The 18,749-nt window shown below is 39.6% G+C and overlaps 1 protein-coding gene across 1 annotated transcript in view; it reads right to left on the bottom strand.

The window, feature by feature from the left end:
• Nucleotides 1-18,749, bottom strand: part of dab1b (DAB adaptor protein 1b) — a 41,365-nt gene that overhangs the window by 18,156 nt on the left and 4,460 nt on the right. The window contains exons 2-9 of the mRNA XM_034303595.2: nucleotides 11,022-11,161; nucleotides 9,693-9,791; nucleotides 7,475-7,606; nucleotides 6,452-6,571; nucleotides 6,223-6,261; nucleotides 2,868-2,933; nucleotides 2,611-2,670; nucleotides 926-982 (exon numbers count right to left, since the gene is read on the bottom strand). Coding sequence (XP_034159486.2) covers nucleotides 926-982; nucleotides 2,611-2,670; nucleotides 2,868-2,933; nucleotides 6,223-6,261; nucleotides 6,452-6,571; nucleotides 7,475-7,606; nucleotides 9,693-9,791; nucleotides 11,022-11,161 — 713 coding nt within the window. The remainder of the gene's footprint in view (nucleotides 1-925; nucleotides 983-2,610; nucleotides 2,671-2,867; nucleotides 2,934-6,222; nucleotides 6,262-6,451; nucleotides 6,572-7,474; nucleotides 7,607-9,692; nucleotides 9,792-11,021; nucleotides 11,162-18,749) is intronic.

The raw sequence follows: 18,749 nt of genomic DNA, 5'->3' as shown, positions 1-18,749 counted from the left end.
GTGATAATTTACTTTCATTCATTACTTCATTTTGACTTTTCATATATATATATATATATATATGGGGTAAAAGTTTAACAGATATGGTAAGATATTTTAAACGTTTTAAATTTTAATCACAGGCTCAGGATGACTGTAATGTGGGCTAAGCTAGCAGATTGTTGAGCTATAAGCTAGCAGGTTATTCTGCTTTGCTAGTTTGTATGTACAATTATCTGGCTAATACATCCTAACTTTATCTGGCATTGACTCTTTGTGTATTTTGTGTGTTTCTGTTTGTTTTTACAACTACAGCCTTAGCTAACTGAGGCACTAACTGTAAGACCCTGGAGTTTAAGGTTATTATCCTTCACTTGCTCAGGTCTTTGCCTGAGAGCAAGGAAACTGTAAATGCAAAGTTAGTCTAAACTATTTTGAACTTTAGGAGGAAATACTGCCTATTTGTGATCCGTACCAGCTTTTGGCTTCTTACTTTAGCTTTACTATATCCCCATAATCTTTATTTTAGTTTAGCTATTTGAGGCACTTAACGCTGGAACTAAGCTTTTGTTTTAGCTACATTAAGCACTTACATTAAAGTTTAACATTGATATTAGTATCTGTCTGTCTTTCTGTCTTTGCTAGCTATTTCCTGTCTCTCCTCTCTGTTTTTTTAGTTAATTAAGGCACCTTGGGTAATTTGCACATTTACTGTAGCTTTTCCCTGGGTTCTTAGCAGAGACGATCTGACAATAAAAGCAAACACGTATTAGTGCCGAGTATTCTTGCGTTATAATTACAGACTTTTGGATCGCTCTAAATTCTGCACTTAAAAAGTGAAAGCTCCAGGTAGAACCATCGCGGTCAACCAACACACAGCAGAGTTATTTCTTTGCCTTTATTCATAATCGTGCTGGTCGTGCGGGTTGTGCTGAGATTCACTTACAGATACAATGTCTGGAGGAGTGGCCATGTCACCGAACAGTTCAAACTGACTGATGTTCTGGAGGAAGTCCAACATGGAAGCAAATGAGATGGAAAGAAAGGGAAAAGTTAGATTTATACATGACTGAGAATATATGCTCATGTATTAGAGCGTTAATTAGTGATGGCATGTTGGATTTCGTTGTTGGAGTGTTCATTGTTAAACATCTAACTATAGCACATACAGTAACAATAGCATATACTATAGAATATACAGTAACTACAGCATATACTATAGAATATACAGTAACTACAGCATATACTATAGAATATACAGTAACAATAGCATATACAGTAGCATATACAGTAACTCCAGAATATACAGTAGATGGTAGCAGCTTCCCTGGGATGAGACATTTATAAATGAAGGGAAACAAAGCAAGCACTATAGAATCACACCACACACAATCATTAGGGTTTGTAGGCAAGTCAACTTTAGTCTTGGAGCCTCCTATTTCACCAAACCTCTCATAACTAGCAGCATAACTACAATTCCTCTCCATAAAGTTAAGTAGTATGTGGTCCAAAAATTCTGGTCAACATTTTACAGAACCATGTTTTCTTTTTCAGGGAAATGTAAAAAATAATATTTATGACATTTTGAGAACTACTGCAGCTAGCAAGGCATCACAAAACACCACAGAACCAATATAAAGCAACCAAAGTCTTGTGTTCAAGCAAACAAATCAAATGAAGTTTTCTTTGCGAAAGCCAATAGGGAGTAGAGATTGTCTTCCTCTTGTTGTTGAATGAGTGAAGAATGAAAAACAAATGCTAGTGGGTTGTCCATCCCTGATTCAGGTCCTCTGGGACCTGGGATGTTTGGACTGATACAAGAATTGATATATTTTGATTTAAGCGTTTTAGTGATGGAAAGAGATTGAAGGAGGGAAACTGCCGAACATCTGGAAATTCCAAGCACTCAAAAAGCTCCAATTGAATAAACAGACATGCAGTAACACTTTGTGAAATGGAGAGATTAATGAATTCATTCAACTGATGTAGCAAAGCTCCTTTCACTGGTCTTCAAGATTTGAAAATGTTTTTGGGATAAAGTTTCGGTATGAACTGGATATGATGAAAGACTGCTAATGGCAGTGAATATTGATACTTTTTATGAGGCACATATTTAAATGGTGATTGGAGCTTTTTTCTTTCTTTTTCTAAACCCCTCAGCCACAGCTAATGGCATGCAGTGCAATCACACGGAGACACGGAGTCCCAACACCAAACCTCTCATGAGCCCAGAAAAGCAAATAAATAAAATGAAATAAAAGTCATCTCTTTACTGCAAGTCTTTGAGATAAGAAGGCAGTGTAATGAATGTGCAGTCCTGGAGGACCACAGCAGCACACAGTTTAGCGTTTTCCCTTATCTAAACTCTTGTGAATCAAACATGAAGAGCTCGACGCTTGAGTTAAACCAGTATTTCAGTTGAGCTGGTGAGTTAGATTGGGTTTGCCATGACTGAGGGAAAATCTGTTATTCTGCAGTGCTGTAGTCTGCGGTGGACTGAAAGATAATATATGTTCCTGTTTCTATTGAATGGAACTGAAAGAGTGTTCAGTTAGCCAAGATCTTTGGAGAGAGGTTTGTTGGAGGGACTTTAGAAATGGGGAAGGCTGACGATACAATACAAGCACCTACAGTCATAAAATGGCGTTTTGGAACATCATAGACCCCTTCTTTCTGCTGGCTCGTTGGGACCTAAAAGTCATAACAGATCAATTAAACCACAGCTCTGTCTTTATTTTTAAAAACATATAAACTGTCTCATTCATTTTCATTCCCACGTTATATTTTACAATCTGCCTCACTACAGTAAATTAGAGCTCTCCTCTACACCACTATGACTATAAAAGTGGGCTAGACAGGGGTAAAAGGGGTGGGACTTAGCATAATACCTGGTAAATGCTCTCCTCTGATTGGGGGCCGTGGAGCGGCTCGTGACCAGCTTCAAACACAATGTACTACAGCAGGAAAAGAGAGAGTGAGAGAAGGAGAGAAGAGTGGGTGGGGCCACACAGGTAACCGGTCAGATATAATTTAACATTGGGAAGGCACAAGCCAACATGCTGGAATGAGTAACCTTATGGTCTGCCACAAGAAAAGCACTTCATTGCCATGAACACGTTTTTATAATAGCTATAAAGGGAGAGTTTATCCACAAGCACAATTTTTACCTCATACGCCAAATGTAGTAGACCAGGGTTTGTCAACTGGCAGACCCAGCCTAGTATTTGAGTGGCCCAAACAGAATACTTGAAAAATACTATAGCTAATAAATATATAAAGTGAAAAAACTCTGTCACTCAGAGACTCTAGTTTTGAAAACATGAACCATTATGACTTCTGTAGCAGATCCTCTGTTGCAGCTTGTTGCAGCCACTCACATGCATTTATGTACATCATTTAGCTGAAGGCAGCTCATCAGATCAGAGACTACCTACAGGGCTAAAGACTCATCTCAGAAAGACTTTCATAAATGTTTTATTTTATACACCCTTTTATTTACCCTCTCTTGCCTAGCAACCTGGCAACATAGCTTATTAAAAAAAAAAAAAGTAGTCCCCAAAAAATTCTCTCCACAGTGTCTCTGAAGAAGTACGTGTTAGCACTCACCCTTCCTGATTGGTAGTTGTGGTGTGATAGGGGACAGAAAGTCTTTGGTTGAGAATATGCAAGACTAAACTGTGGGAGAAAATAAAATTTAAAATAAAAAGTAACATAGCTAAAAATCAGTGCTAGTGGCCAGTAAATGATGGTATCACATCCTTACTTCCACATCACAATTGTGTAGGAGGCATGGCCCAAAGTATAAAAGCAGATTTTTATATTAGAAGTGATTCAATTCAAAGTATAGTTCAAATTTTGTTCATAAACTGGATAGCACTTCCACCTGGAAATGAGGCAAAACACACTCAGGACAACGGACAGTGATACCACTGCCAGTAAGCAAAGCAAAACAAAATAAAAAAGCAGTCCTAAGAACCTGAGAGTGGAATCATTCTTGAATAAAAAGGGTATACATTTTCCCCTACTCCTTTTGGCACTCAACTAGCTATCACTCTTGTGTAACACCTCCTGGAAACATCGACACAGCAGTGGTTCCTGGACTTGGCAGTGAGTTTAAATTTAGACTTGGTGAAACATTATAGCCAGAAGCCATGGTAGAATGTGCAAGGGCCTCTTCACCAAAATAACAACTGGCAATGAGCTGACACCTACTCTAAACTTTCCTTACTTCCACATAACAAAAAAACTCCTGGGATATAACTGACTATCATTTCCTTGGTTCTCTGAGTTGGTACTCTTCATGGAGTTGGTTTATTTGTGGTAGTTGGTTCTCCTCTGTGTGCATTACTCTGTTACATACTCAAAGTAGATCCTCTAGTGTACTGTAACAGACTTTGTAGAAATGTCCATACAGCAGCAACAATTATGTAAGAGTTGGAAGCATGTTCAAATTCACTCACAGATCTGTTTAGAGGTCAGTGAGAATATAGTCAAGAACTGTGACAGATGGGGCAGAGCCTGCTCAGAGCCTGCTGACGTCAAAACATACCCTAACATGATGCTGAGGGTCAAGAAAGGTCACAGAAAGTGCAAGAAGCCTGTCATTAATATCTGGCTATATTCGGGCCTGACACTCACCACTGCCGTCCCTCAATACTAGGTCTGGGCCTACACGGCAATGGATGGTTTCCTCCATGCTCTCCTCCATGAGTCCCACAAAAATGGTGGCAGGTCCAGACGTTGACTTATTGTCCAGCCCAGTGTAAGCCACTAAACACTCCCAGGTAGCCAATGCAGATGTACAAGCATTATGAAGACACCCCAGAGTGAGATCACCAAAACCCCACAACGGCCAACAATGCCAGCTCTACTCACAACACTTCCAATAGTTTAGAAACCCTTTGATCGCACATATTAACACTGAGCTGGTTAAATCACTGTTGGAGGTGGTGAGGGGGAAATGAGTATATTGTGGTGGTACTGGACTATGCTACGTGCTGTCCTGAAGTGCTGCTTTTGCCTTTGGCTTTGAGGTTTGGCCACCTCCAAATACAAGGAGTCAAGGAGCTGTTCCCCCTCTGATGGCAAACCTGCATGGGCTCCTCCAGGTAAAACTTCTGCACATGAGATGGATATGCTTGTCTAATGTATCAATCAGACTCATCAGATTATGGATGGTGGCAGCCCTCCTATGCGCTGCTTGCTGTCGGGGAGGTGCCCCAGTTCTTCACAGGCTTCTTGCTACAAGATGTGGCAATGTGAATACCCAGCCAGGACCAGGCTTTGTAATGAATTTTGGTAGCTAAAATAATTTGAGGAACTGAGCACATGGGGAAGCCTTGATTCATCTCGGTGCTGGTCCAGGAGACAGCAAGTCGACGAGCAGTCTAGAGCACTACCAGACTATCCATTTCACCCTCCATGGTGTGACATTTCAAAAGCTTTAGAACTTTGTCCTGAGGCACCACCACCACTGTGCTGCAGCATATGTAGATGACATGGCAGGCCATACAGAGTGCTGGGCCAAACACCTTGTACTCCATATAATCCAGTTTTATCTCTGGTTGGGAGAAGAACAATACCTCGGGGACCAGATTGTCCAGAGAAGAACAATACTTGGGGGACCAGACTGTCCAAGTTCTAGGACAATTAACTTCTCTATACTGAATTAAGCTGAATTATTCTTCTTATAAAGACAACTAAAATAATGACACATAGGAAATTATATTAACCCTGTTCACATGAATATTCCTTAAAGAAATTGAGCATGCAGATAAATAGGATATTTCTTGAGAGAAACTAACATTTGCAGAGTGTCTGTGAGAACTACATTTAAGGTATGAAAAAGAAGTCACGGTTGTCTGTGTTCAGTTTGAGTGAAAGATCACTTAGGGTTTCAAGAGTAAAGGTCAAAGTGCATTGGCTGACTCTTTCCAGCTTTTACCAATACATGGTTACACACAGAATAGTATAAGCATCAGGAAAATTCAACTACTGTGTCTAATTAAAACACAGTAAGTATAGCGGAATGGTGGAGTTATATGGATTAATAATCTACTTAAAACATGGAAAATGCTGAAAATGAAGGGAACCAGCTCCAGTCCTGGAAGAGCACACCACTGCATAGTTTGGGCTCTCGAGATGATTTGGTAGGGAAAACACTGAACTGTGCAGTGCTGCAGTTGGGTGTCTCTGATTCAGTTCGATGTAATCTTAGGCTGTGTAGCAAAAGACTGCGCTTACCTGATACACTGGGTCATCAGTGTCGTCCTCGAGAATCGTCTGTGGAACACATTGGGATAAGAAGGTGGATTCTAAAGCAGAAGCTTTAAGAACATTTGTTCTCAGAAGAAGTAAGCCTCTATAATATTGAAGCTAGACATCCTCACTGACATTTAAGGTTTTTCCAGTCATTATGGTTATATAGCATGGTTGAGTGAAGCACCCTTTAAATGAAATGCTTCGTCTGCACCTGATAAACAGCCTGCTCGCAGTGCTTTGCTTTTTGTGCCTTCTTCTCCCCTTCATCCCTCTGCTTCAGGTCATAGATCAGTGTAAAGAGGTCACGCAGCTCCAGAATCAAAGGCTCTGCCTACCGAAAAGAATCAGACCATGGATGAGAGCATCGTGCCAAAGGGACCATCTTTATATGTTATGCTTTTTTTTCTCTAAATACCATTTTAGTGTTTTGCAGTACATCTCAGAAGAGTCTTTATTCTGTAAAGTCTTTAACAAGTTCTTTAGAGTTCAATCCTCTATCCTTCATGTAATTAAGTCAAGGTCAAATGTCATCCATCGCTTTCTTCTGTTTAATTATTAATCTGGAAGAGTCACCTGTAAAAGCATGTTTAACCTATAACTGTTCCATGTCCATGTTGATATGCTCCTGTGGATTTTTTTTTTACCCGCTTCCTTTTTAAAGCCTCTCATAAAGACAGGCTTTTGTTGAAAATACAGTTGACAAAATGTTTTCTAGTCAACTGAATGCACCAGCTAGTTTGGTACACATGAACCATGGTTAGGTTTTATGCATTGCCTTTAAATACAGGCTTGTCCAGAATAAAGAAGGAATAAAACAGTGTTTTGGTGTTATAGGAAAATAATCAATGGGCACAGTGGTGTGATGATACAGAGTTACTATTACCACCCTGAAGGTGAATGGACAGATGTACTGTATGGCTGATACTAGAAGAAAAAAACAGCACACAGCTGTAAAACACAGATCTGGAGCACATAGTGCACTGAGACTGCGCAACAAACACGCCTGAAGTGATTTTTTTTTTTATCACTTCAGGCATGACCCAGTCCTAAAGAACCGACAAAACCCCCCGCTAACAATGAGACATCAGTAGCTCAATTCCCCACCCAAGAAAAAAAAAAAAAAAAAAAAAAAAAAACACCTTGAAAAAATGAACACTGTTATTTTGGATGAAATGGCTAAGGGCTTTAAAAAAGAAGAAATTCTATTAGTAAAGAAAAACAAGTCAAAGCTCACTGAATGGACTGTCTTGATGGCCACAAACTTGTGGTTTCCCTCTTTCCCGCAGACGTAGCCGAAGGCACGGTGGTCTCTGGTGTCTTTGGCGATGTAGGAGATTTCATGCACAGAATGGTGATGCTGTAATACCTGTGGGATGAAACTGTCCATTACGACACCATTCACGGTGAAACGACCAGCATTAAATTAGTGTTTTTACTGATGACTATAATGATGGCTAACACTTAACGGAGAGAGAAAAAAAAGCTGGCGTTTGGGCTAATTAACTGTGATTAATGAGGATGCAAGCAGGTCTGAGCTATGTGGCTGTCAGCGTGGAGAAGGAAAGCAGTACATCATGCTAAGAGAGAGCCGCAGAGTCTCGTCCTAGCGAGGGAAGCCATCATTACTGTTAATGAAACTGGACTCAGTCCAGCGAGCCTCAAATCCAGATTAATATTTTAAAGCCTAAATGAGGTGTTTCTAAACACTTCTTTAAGCGTGACTATATCTCATACATAATTCATGATCATATCCATGTGGGGTTTAATTAACTTTTATTAACCCTTTCAGACCAGCCAGAATTCAAGCAAAAACCTTGTCTTCTTGTCTGCTGCTTAATTTTTTTAAGTATTGGATTAACTCCCAGTGTTAACCACTACACTGCTCACTCTGTAATTTGTATACAGATCAGTTTTTATCCACCATCTACTAAAAGTTTAGTTAACTAATATAAAGGTTACCCTAAAATCTATAGTTCATCACATTACCACAATCCTGCATTAGATATTAACACGGCAAGAGCAGCGGGTCTGTCTAGCACCTCAACACATTCTTCAGAGTAGAATCCCTTTAGGAAGCCATCTGAACAACCCTTAACTTTTATGATTAACATGATCTCTTTCTTTAATGACGAACAATCGACACAATGTGTCCAATAAACAATGTGGTCTGCTATTACTTTTATTACCAAACACACAATTCACACATAGTTAGCAAATGTTTAGTAGCATCTACAGTACTGAGTACCAAAAGTCTTAGGCACATGCAAAGAAATGCTGTAGAGTAAAGATGCCTTCAAAAGTAATGAAATTAAATGTTTCTCCATTAGAAAGAAAATACTATAAAGAGCAGTAAACAGTAATAAATGAAACAAAGTCAATATTTGGTGTGACGATCCTTCACTTTAAAAATAAAAACAGTATCTCAGGTGCAGTGTGTGCAGTTTCATAAGGAAATGAGCTGGAAGTGTTACTGAGCATCTTGCAGAAGCAGCCACAGTTCTTCTGGAGACTTTGACTGTCGACTCGCTTCTTATTTCTGCAGCGAAACCCAGCAGCCTTCATTATGTTTTTATCTGAAAAGTGTCTCTTATGGAATCTGCTGCTTTCTTTACTGACATACAAACATTTTTCTGTAACGTTTCATTCTGTGCTGGAAAACTAATGTTTGGAATCTAAAATGTTTTCGTACTGAATCAATAATGTAGAAGTCAGAAAATAAACATCTATAACAAAGTTTGTACTAAAAAAAAATAGGGGGTCTAAGACTTTCGCACAGTACTGTATATTATTTTTACCTGTCTAGTGAGCCAATAGAAAACAAGAAAGCCAGACTGTGCACTCTGGACGGTTCACAAATCCACAGGTCAAATTTATAGAGATAAAGTTGGCACAAATAGAAAGTAACTGCTATCAGAAACAAATGCACGTCTTTCATGTCCTTTCCCATTCAGTAAATTGGCTTTTATTTGCGTTTGGTCTAACTTCTGCTTTAGCAGGAAAGTAGTTTTCAGGTGTCTCCTGTATCATCGTAGCAACAGTTATAAATGCTACGGGTTAACTGTAAATGTTGGCACCTCTACTCTACAATTCATGTGATTTTCCTACAGAGCGAATAAACTTCACTCTGATTAGATGTCTATCTATACAAAAGTAAAAAGATCTGAAAACTAGTTTCAATTTGTACATCAACGAACACTAGTTTAATAAAGTTGGGCAGTAGCAGTGACTCAGGTCTGAATCAGCTCGGAAAAAGATCCCAGCTCAGTAAGCAGAACGCCCTTACCCCTCAGGAAACAGCGATCGTAATCGATAAAATAGCTTGATCACTCACAACCTGTTCCAAGAGCTTTCTAAGCGTTTATATAGAAATCTTTGTAATGCATTCTGACGGATTTGAGAAAGGACTGAATAAAGACTCCATCTCTGCCAGTGTGAAAGCAGTCCAGACTCACCCCGGATCTCTCGTCGTAGATCTTAATGCCGTTGAAGGAGACGGTTAAGAAAACGCGCTGCTTGTGCTCTCCTTTCGATCGAGCCGAAGCAGCAATACCCTGTGAGGGAAGTATAAAAAAAGATGGAGGATAAAGAACAAGTGAACAAAGTCAGAAAAAGGAAAGTGTCACTCATTAGCAGTGATGGCTGGTTGTGATATTAAATTAATAGCTCGACAAAGTAATAGTGTTGAGCAACGCATTATATCATGAGGTCTCGTCAATGGTAGAATAAACATGATGTGGGACAAACTATCACTCACACACTCACACACACACACACACACACACGTAAAGACAGACAGGCAGCTGCATTTTTGCAAGTTTGTAAAGCTCTACTGGATTTATAGCGTGTTTCCTCTGAACACCACATATGATAAAGAATAAAGTTTCGTATAAGCTGACGTGGGCGTGAACGTGGATGCCAAAAATGAAACTTTATATTGATGTCTTTTTATCTTCGAAAGACAGAGTGAAGCTTAGCTCTGCTAACACATCGACACCAGCCGCTCCTGCTCATTAGTGAGTTATAAGTGTTGCTTAAGTTACACATCACATATTCCACTATGCCTCTATTATTGTCTGTAAATTGGCAGCTCTGCTTCCCAGAAGCACCACAGTGGTTATTAGCTTATCAGCTAGACAATTCAAAGCTTTCGGGGTGACATTATTCTGTGAAACTTCAGCAAAGCAAAAACGAATCATCTTGCGGTATGAAAACAGGAACAGGTCATTCAGAAGCAAAAAGCTTTAATGTTTTAAACCACTCACACAGACACACTTGATCTGTGGGGTGTGTATATGATCAAGCTGAGCTGTCATTAATGAGCTGACCTGTCAGAGCGTGGCTGAAGTCTGACAGAGGAACAAAGCGTGGAAGAATTAATTTCAGCCGTCATTTGACGAGCTGCCTGTGGATTAGCGCTATTGTAGTAGCAGCTCTTTCCACACGAACGCATCCATTAACAGCATGGTTCTGCGGGCGTGATGTGGCGTAGGCAGTATCAAACACTCACTTAAATGTCAAAGCTCTCTCTCAGAGCACTACGGCACTTGTGCGTCACGTCTGTAACACCGACTTGTAATTTATAGACTTCTTTTTGTCTCTAGGAGATCATCAGAGAGGAGGGATTTAAAGTCATGACCTGTAGAAACGGTGGATTTTAATTTGAACGCTCGCACATGAACATGAACATGAACATGTCCAGGGTTAAAATGGTGAAACTCCAGCGTTCCTGTTCCACACCTCATTCGTTCTCTTATTAACGCTTTCTCTTCACCGAGCCGTACCTTCAGCTTCATCATGGAGTCCTGGCAGAGTTTATCTCCACGTGCCGCAGACACGTCGTCAATCCCAATCAGCTTGGCTTTGTAGCGCACTCCATCACCTCTGAAGCGCTTTATCAGAGCCTGCTCGCTACGGTTCTGACCTGGGTGAGAAAAAAAGAGAGAGAGAGAGAGAGAGAGAGAGAGAGAGAGAGAGAGAGAGAGAGAGAGGGGTTCATAAAGCAGGACGAAGCAACTCTTACACCACAGCGCTGTTGAATTCTGGATTCTGATTGGGTGTTGATTCATTTTCTGTCAGTAATGCAGCTTTCAAATTACAGGTTTACATAAATACATTCTAATACGTTATCGTTTCTATAGTAACAGCTCATTCATAGGGACTTATACGGCGGGCGCTCCACATAAACGGATTTAAAAAAAAAAAAAAAACTTGTGTATTCATTGATATCATTGGTTATATTTTCTGTAATATTTTTTAATTACACTAAATTGTGTATTTAATATTGATGGAAGGAGTCTCCACTATCAGTGCTTTGTCACAGACAGAGGTAAAGCTGTAACTTTTTCCGACATCTTCAGGACAGAGGAGATTTGTGGTTTCTCAAAACCATGACAAGTTGCATTTTTTTGTCTTCTTAATTAAGAGAGAGAGAAAAAAAAGAGAGGCTGGTGAGAGAACGATCGTTTATCGCTGCTATAACGTAAGTAATAACAGGATCTAGATTGGTTCGTTGACTTCCATGTGACGTAACTACAAACGGATAAAAAGTATGATGTGTCTCATGCTGTGAAAAGAATGATAAGATCTCCTACACTGCCATCATGTAGAAGAAGAACCAGAAAAAGAAAAAAACGAATCTCAGGAGTGCAAACACTGTTTAAAAATGCTTCAGACTACAGAAACCTCGGAAAGATTCCTCATGTGTGTTTAATGCCACGCTAGTGTATAGAAATACCATATACAATTCAGTATTTCTGATCAGAACATGGAGTTCTTTGCTGTAAGGGGTGAAAAAACTGCCCAGATAAATGCAGGTTAAAGAGAGAGCAGCCAAGAGCAACCCCACATCCTGCAAGAGGAATTATCTGGCAGCAGCGGCTCAGTCGATAAGCGTTCCGCACTACTGATTGGCTGGTCGAGGATTTGAATCTTGGCACCAGCAAGCTGTTACTGTTTGGCCCTTGAGCAAGGCCCTTAACCCTCGGCTGATCAGCCTGACTGTTGATCTGCTAAATGACTAAATGCAAAATAACTCGGTCATGTGCTGAAAGAGCTGATGAGGGGAGTGTGAGCACAGCCAAGCTGCCACTGCTGCGCCCTCGAGCAAGCCCCTTAACCCTCATCTGCTCAGCTGTATCCTGTCTCCTGTCTGAATTGTAAGTCACTTTGGATAAATGAGTAAAAAAAAAAAAAACACACACACACAGTAAAAATGTAAGCACTCCAGTAAACCCTGCTTTAATCTGTATGATTGTTCTCCACTTCCTTACTGAATGTTGTGGGTCTTTGTGAGTGGATTTCATCATGGTTCATTTTTTTTTGTCCTATTGAAACACAAACACACAATGCAGGTTAGACTCGGCACATTCACGAGCTGTAAAAATCAGTTGTGTGGCTTTTTTTTCTTTGTCTTTTTTTCTTTCAATACCACTACCTTGGTGTTTAATCCCTTTGGAGGAAAAAAAAATTGTAAATCCAAATGAATGATAAGAGCTGATTTATATAATAATTATGTAAAGAATAAAAGACAGTTTTGCACTCAGGTCTCCATCAGTGGACTTCATGTGAAAACTCTAATGAATTTACTGGTTGCACAATTGCATTATTTATTTATTTTTTTATGATTTATTTTATAACTGCACTATCCATTAGCACCCAGATGAGGATGAGTTCACTTCTGAGTCTGGTTCCTCTCAAGGTTTCTTCGTCATGATGTCTCAGGGAGTTTTTCCTCACCACCATCACCTCTGGCTCGCTCATTAGGGATAAATTCACATATTTACAATGTATTTTGATTTAATTTAATTTGATCTATTTATTTCTGTAAAGCTGCTTTGTGACAATGTCCATTGTTAAACGCGCTACACAAATAAAATTGAATTGAATTGCACTTGGGAGCATGCTGCTGTAGGAAAATAGTCAACAACCGGATGGTGTGATGAAGCGGAGTTAATGTTACCACCTTGAAGTTGATTATTTTCCTATACGAGCACACCTCAAAGTCTTTCATTCCTCATTTACCATGGCAATTTGCCAACTTTTACAATAAAAAAAAAATTACAGAATAACGTCTGTACAGAACTGTCGCCTCTGTCTTGCTCATTAGGGATAAATTCACATATTTACAATATATTTTTTGTGAATCCATTTATTTCTGTAAAGCTGCTTTGTGACAATGTCCACTGTTAAAAGCGCTGTACAAATAAAATTGAATTGAATTGAACAACGTCGTGTTTTATCAGTTTATACTTAAAATGAATAATGAAACAAGTTACTTCCTGTTATCGCTTAAGTTATATAGCAGCTATAAACAGTCCTTCCCTCATCAATCTTTTTTTTCTCTCTTGAAGATGAAAAAGTGCAGCTTGTCATATTACTGAGAAACTGCAAAGAGTTAAAAACTCCTCTGTCCTGAAGACTTTCCCGTGTCAGAAAGCATACATTTACAGTGTCTCCAGTGTACATTACCAATATAATAACAGGATGCAGCAACACAACAAACAGGCCTCTGAAAAGTACCCAAGTAAAATTGGATGGAGGTGGAGAGCTCATCTCATTAAAACAGAAAACAAAACAAAAGCAAAAAGCCCTTGGATTTATTCACTTGTGAGCATTTGTGGCACTCTTAGCATTTCAAGCCATTCTACAATTAGCAGTATATCTGCTTTAAGTAGCCTAATTAAGGTCCTTAATTATTGTTACCGCTAGCTCAGTTGAATTTCTTTTGTTCAGACCGGTGTTTCCAACGCCAGTGAGCCACGTTTTGTTCCCTCACAGCTCTTAACACATGCCAGGAACTCTGAATACCTCATGCAGGTACTCACCCACTCTAGCATGTGGATCAATTACTCAGACAGTGATCTAAATAGTTACTCATAATACATATAACTAGCTGTATGAATGTTGTGGCCGTCCGCAACATTCACACACAAGTCCAGCGTCTCATCAGCAGGCTGAGAAAGCTCAGAGGGAACATATGGCATCAGGGCCCTTTCATGCTCTGTTAGCCTCCATCCAACACTAAGGCTCAGTGAACACAGTAATATAAATCAATCAGACATCACACGGCTCTGGGGTTTAATCCGAAACTAACTGCAGGCCATCTCACACCACTTATAAGATTGTTAGAAATTCAGGCAGCAATCAGAACCATTACAGACAATGAGGAGTAAAGAATCCAGCCAAACAACAATAACCTGCTGCTGAACTGCATCACAGAGGTGTTAATACGGCTATAAAACCCTTAATCTGCTACGCTGTGTGACTTTTGAGCCTTGATATTAAACCTGCAAGAAGCAGGATGGCAGAAAGTTCCTGTTCTGTTCACTTTTTAGCGATAAATGTCTTCCTGAAGCAATGTAGCAATACGACGGGAAAAATTCTTTGAAAATACCCTAAATGAATGCGATTGGTTACGTATGCACAGTAAATGTAGGAACAGACATTCATAGGACCTTCACATGCTTGGGGACGCTCCAGGTGGCGTACGTGTGTGTATGAGTGGAAATAAGATGTAGGGGATAATACAGATTAATGCCAGAAATATCATTTGGGGAGGGAAAAAAAAACTGGCTATTCTAACCCAAGTAGAATATAAAGGTGAACAGAAACATCAAGTATAGAGAAGTGACTTGACCTGAGTTAAGCTCCTGATCCCAAACCTAAGTGTCCAGTCCTGCTCCTGCACAATGGTACCACTAGTACCTGTAAACTAACACACCTGATTTGGACAAGCTTCACATGAATCCCCAACTCTGATTTGTCAAATTAAAGTTCAAAATAAAATCTAAACATTGACACATAACTCTCCAGGAGTCGAGTTTCCATCACTGAATTTAAACACATATAAAATTATGTGTATTTTTTAGTACTTGTGTCACAACTATCCCCTTCGAGTAACAGCTCCAACGGCGACAAGCACCACGAGTTGGCCACTTAACTTCAAAACGTTGCCAGAGTTTTCTCTCTGCCCGTCTTGTCATTGCTTTGTTTCCCTGATTGTCCTCACCAGTTTCTTGTTGTCTCTTGATTAGTTTGTGTATTTAAACCCTCAGAGTTTCACTTATATTTTCCGAAGCCTGTATTGTTGTTTCTGTTGTGTTTCTGTGTTTCCTGGTTTAGATCTTTCCCTGATTAACCCTGCTTAATCCTGTCCGATGGTCTAACGACACTTGTAATGGAGTATGATTATGATTGTAATGTCTGGATTGTCCCTAATAAAGAACATGCTGAGTATACACACGTGTCCTACCTTAAACCAAACGTTATAATTAGTTTTCTTGTGTATCATTCTACTATACGTACTATCATCTAACGTGATAGTACTAATGTAGAAGTGTGATCGTAGTAGGATTAATCTGTTTGCTGAAATTGATACTTTTGGTTATTTGGTTTATTTTTCACGCTGCACATAATTGAATGAAGGAAAAACAACATAAAATTGCCTCAGGGGCTTGTAGGGCTGAAAACATGCTCTGCATTTATGCACTTGATTCCTACATTCCTACATGTCATCATTTGTGTAAGATCCTGTATCATCTTCGTGATAGTAAAGAGATATAGTGGAAGAAAGCAGGATGGGAGTCATAAATAAATCCCACTCTGCCAGGCCAAGCCAAGTCTGCACTGGTCAATAAAATGTAGAGGCTAAGTCAGCGTATCAGCATATTTCTGTATGTATACATCCTTCTCTGCACTCGAATGAATGAATGAATGAATGACGGTGAAGTGAATAATCCAATAAGCCATGCATTTTAACTTCACCAAGCATTTTAACTTCAATAATTCAAACAGCAGAACTCCATATGTTTACCGCAGAGTTCCTGATGGATTTTTTTGAACCATTGCGAAGAGAAAATGAGCAATGATCTGCTTCTACTGGGTGGAATCCAGCTCCCACTGAGAAAATCCCATCACCCTATTACATGAAGAATGCTGGCCAACTTCAAATGAGACAGCAGCACTGTGATGGCAGGAGAACTGGACAGATGGCAGCAGATGGGCGGGAATGAACAAGTAGCCCTCCGGATAGCGGAGTTTGGCAAGAGGCGGCTCAGTTCAGGAGGACAAGCTCTGGCACTGGAGCTCACTGACCTCTCCACCGCCGTGAGGTGAATCACCAGAACTCTGTACTGCAAAGAAGTAATTTGTACTCGTCATTACAGATTAGGAGACAACAAGAAAGAACTTCAGTTTGAGATACGCAGAGGAAATATGCAATAAAAGATCTCCTTTAACATCAAAAAGATATTCAGCCTAATGAAAACCAAGCACTCCACCCAGACTTAATGAGGAGCTCTTTTCTCATGCCAGGGAGAAGCAGAGTAGACGCCTGTCTGCTCATTATGCTGCCCAAATGTCCAGCGTGGAATACATTAGTGTCACCTTCTCACCCTAATTAGCAGCACGGCCCTCTGATGTTTCTGTTTCCAAACAGTAAGCTGTGTTACAAGTGTGAGCGTGGAATTCATCCAGCATCAGCGGTTCTCCAGGCACGACTACCGCCCCGAAGCAAACCCGGACCACAAGGATGAGAGACTTCGAACTTTCTTAGTCATCGCTCATGTTCTGGACTTACTGTAAATCATAGAGGAAGTTAGAATCGTGTTGATATGGACAACAATAAAAGCTAGAAAGAGACTAGGGGTGTAACGCAATGACACCGTATCTATTTACTGGTCCAAAATTTCATATCCGCATTGTAACCATAAGGATGGCTGTGGATGTTCTTCCTTGGATAGCCTTAGGACTGTTTTACACTCAAGTCTCCATCATTGAATAGTTGATAACCTCAACAAAATAGACTCCAAGTTAAAACTATAATGAATTCAGAAACAACTCTGATGCTCATATTTATTAGTTGCTCATAAGTTCCTGGTTACACAATTGCCCTTTTTGACTATATAGTATATAGTTAAAGAGGGGTAATTATTTATAATTGCACTATCCGGTGTCACCCAGATGAGGATGGGTTCCCTTTTGAGTCTCAAGAGTTCTTCCTCATTTCTTCTCAGGGAGTTTTCCCTTGCCACCTTCGCTTCTGGCTCGATCATGAGGGATACATTTAATTTAAAAAGTGCTATATAAATAAAACTGAATTGAATATCTATAACTGTCTTTGGAAGTGGGCGTGGCTTGAACGTGAAGGTTCATAACTGACCGGCTGCTCACGCCCACATGAAGTGAATAAACCTCCCACTCACACATTTGTTGTATCCCACCAGATTAAAGGTCTGACCCACACCTCTAGGCTCATCCAGAGATTTTCTATGCAACTTTCTATTAAAAAAACTGAAAGAAAGACTGTTAAAATAATTTGGATTAGAACTGGGCAATATGACGATATAATATCGATTTCATGATAATTATTTCACAATACACCTTTGTGAGATATGTCTTTTTTAATAATTGCAAACTGTTTGGAAGAGGCTGAGTTGATGTTAGAATTTTGTACTGAACTTATAAAACTGTAACATTTTAAAAGAATTTTTCTCTTTCTTTTTCAGTGTTGCATTTATGTCAGTATACATTAGATGAAAGTATATACATATTGTGTCGTCGAAATGGCTTCGAGAATCGTGGTATGATATTTCAGTTGTGTGGCCCACCCCTAATTTGGATCTAGTACAAAGTACTACAAAGGAGTGATGATTAGTTTTTAATTTATTTTTAGCCTTATAAATGACTGTGTCTGAAGTTTTTCTTCAACACAGACACCATGCAGCTGGCTTAGTCAGTTTTTGCTGAGTCGGAATCAAAGAATTGAAATTGATTCTTTTAGTTCGTTTGCTATTTGGTTTGGTTTCAAACGGAACATAATTTAAAGAACAGAAGAAAGAAAAAGCGTCTAGTATGGCTGAAAATGTCCTTGTTAAAATGTTGTAATTTATGAGTGTGTGTGTAGAAATCACAAAAATCCCCTGAGCATGGAGAACATGGAACTGATTAAAATCACTTTACATATTGCATCCAGTGTTTTTCTGTCTTTGATTGTTGTTGCAAATCTCAAGAAGACATGGCATATTTGCAGTTCTACAGCTCTGTCTTTTGGCTCACTTTGTACCTCGTGACTCACTTTTGCAACTCGTCCACAAAAACCCCACGTTTTTCACTTCCTCCACAGCAAGGTGAAAGATAGATAGATAGATAGATAGATAGATAGATAGATCACTGTATTCCTCCCAGAGGGAGAACACACCAAGGTTTCATTCAAACACACTTAACACTGCATATGTCAAAGCACACTAACACACCCATGTTCAGGTTGAACTAGTTATGTTTCAAGTTGATAAAATTTAATATCTGGGCTGTTCCTTTACTGTGAAGATGATTTAACAGCTGTTAGGAGACAGGGAATATTAATGTGTGCCAGTCAAAAAGTACATCTGTGTCAGCCATCTGGCTTCTCCATGTGTTTACAGTTCCTGCTAATGTTTATACGTGAAGAGAAAAGCTACTCACATTGAAACACGCAGTGATTCCTATTTACTGAAGCTACATGGAGAAGGAGA

Source organism: Pangasianodon hypophthalmus, chromosome 4 (assembly GCF_027358585.1).
Source record: "Pangasianodon hypophthalmus isolate fPanHyp1 chromosome 4, fPanHyp1.pri, whole genome shotgun sequence".
In the NCBI taxonomy this organism is placed as follows: Eukaryota; Metazoa; Chordata; class Actinopteri; order Siluriformes; family Pangasiidae; genus Pangasianodon; species Pangasianodon hypophthalmus.
The sequence above is the reverse complement of the archived record's forward strand: the minus strand, read 5'-3'. Positions and strand labels throughout refer to the sequence as shown.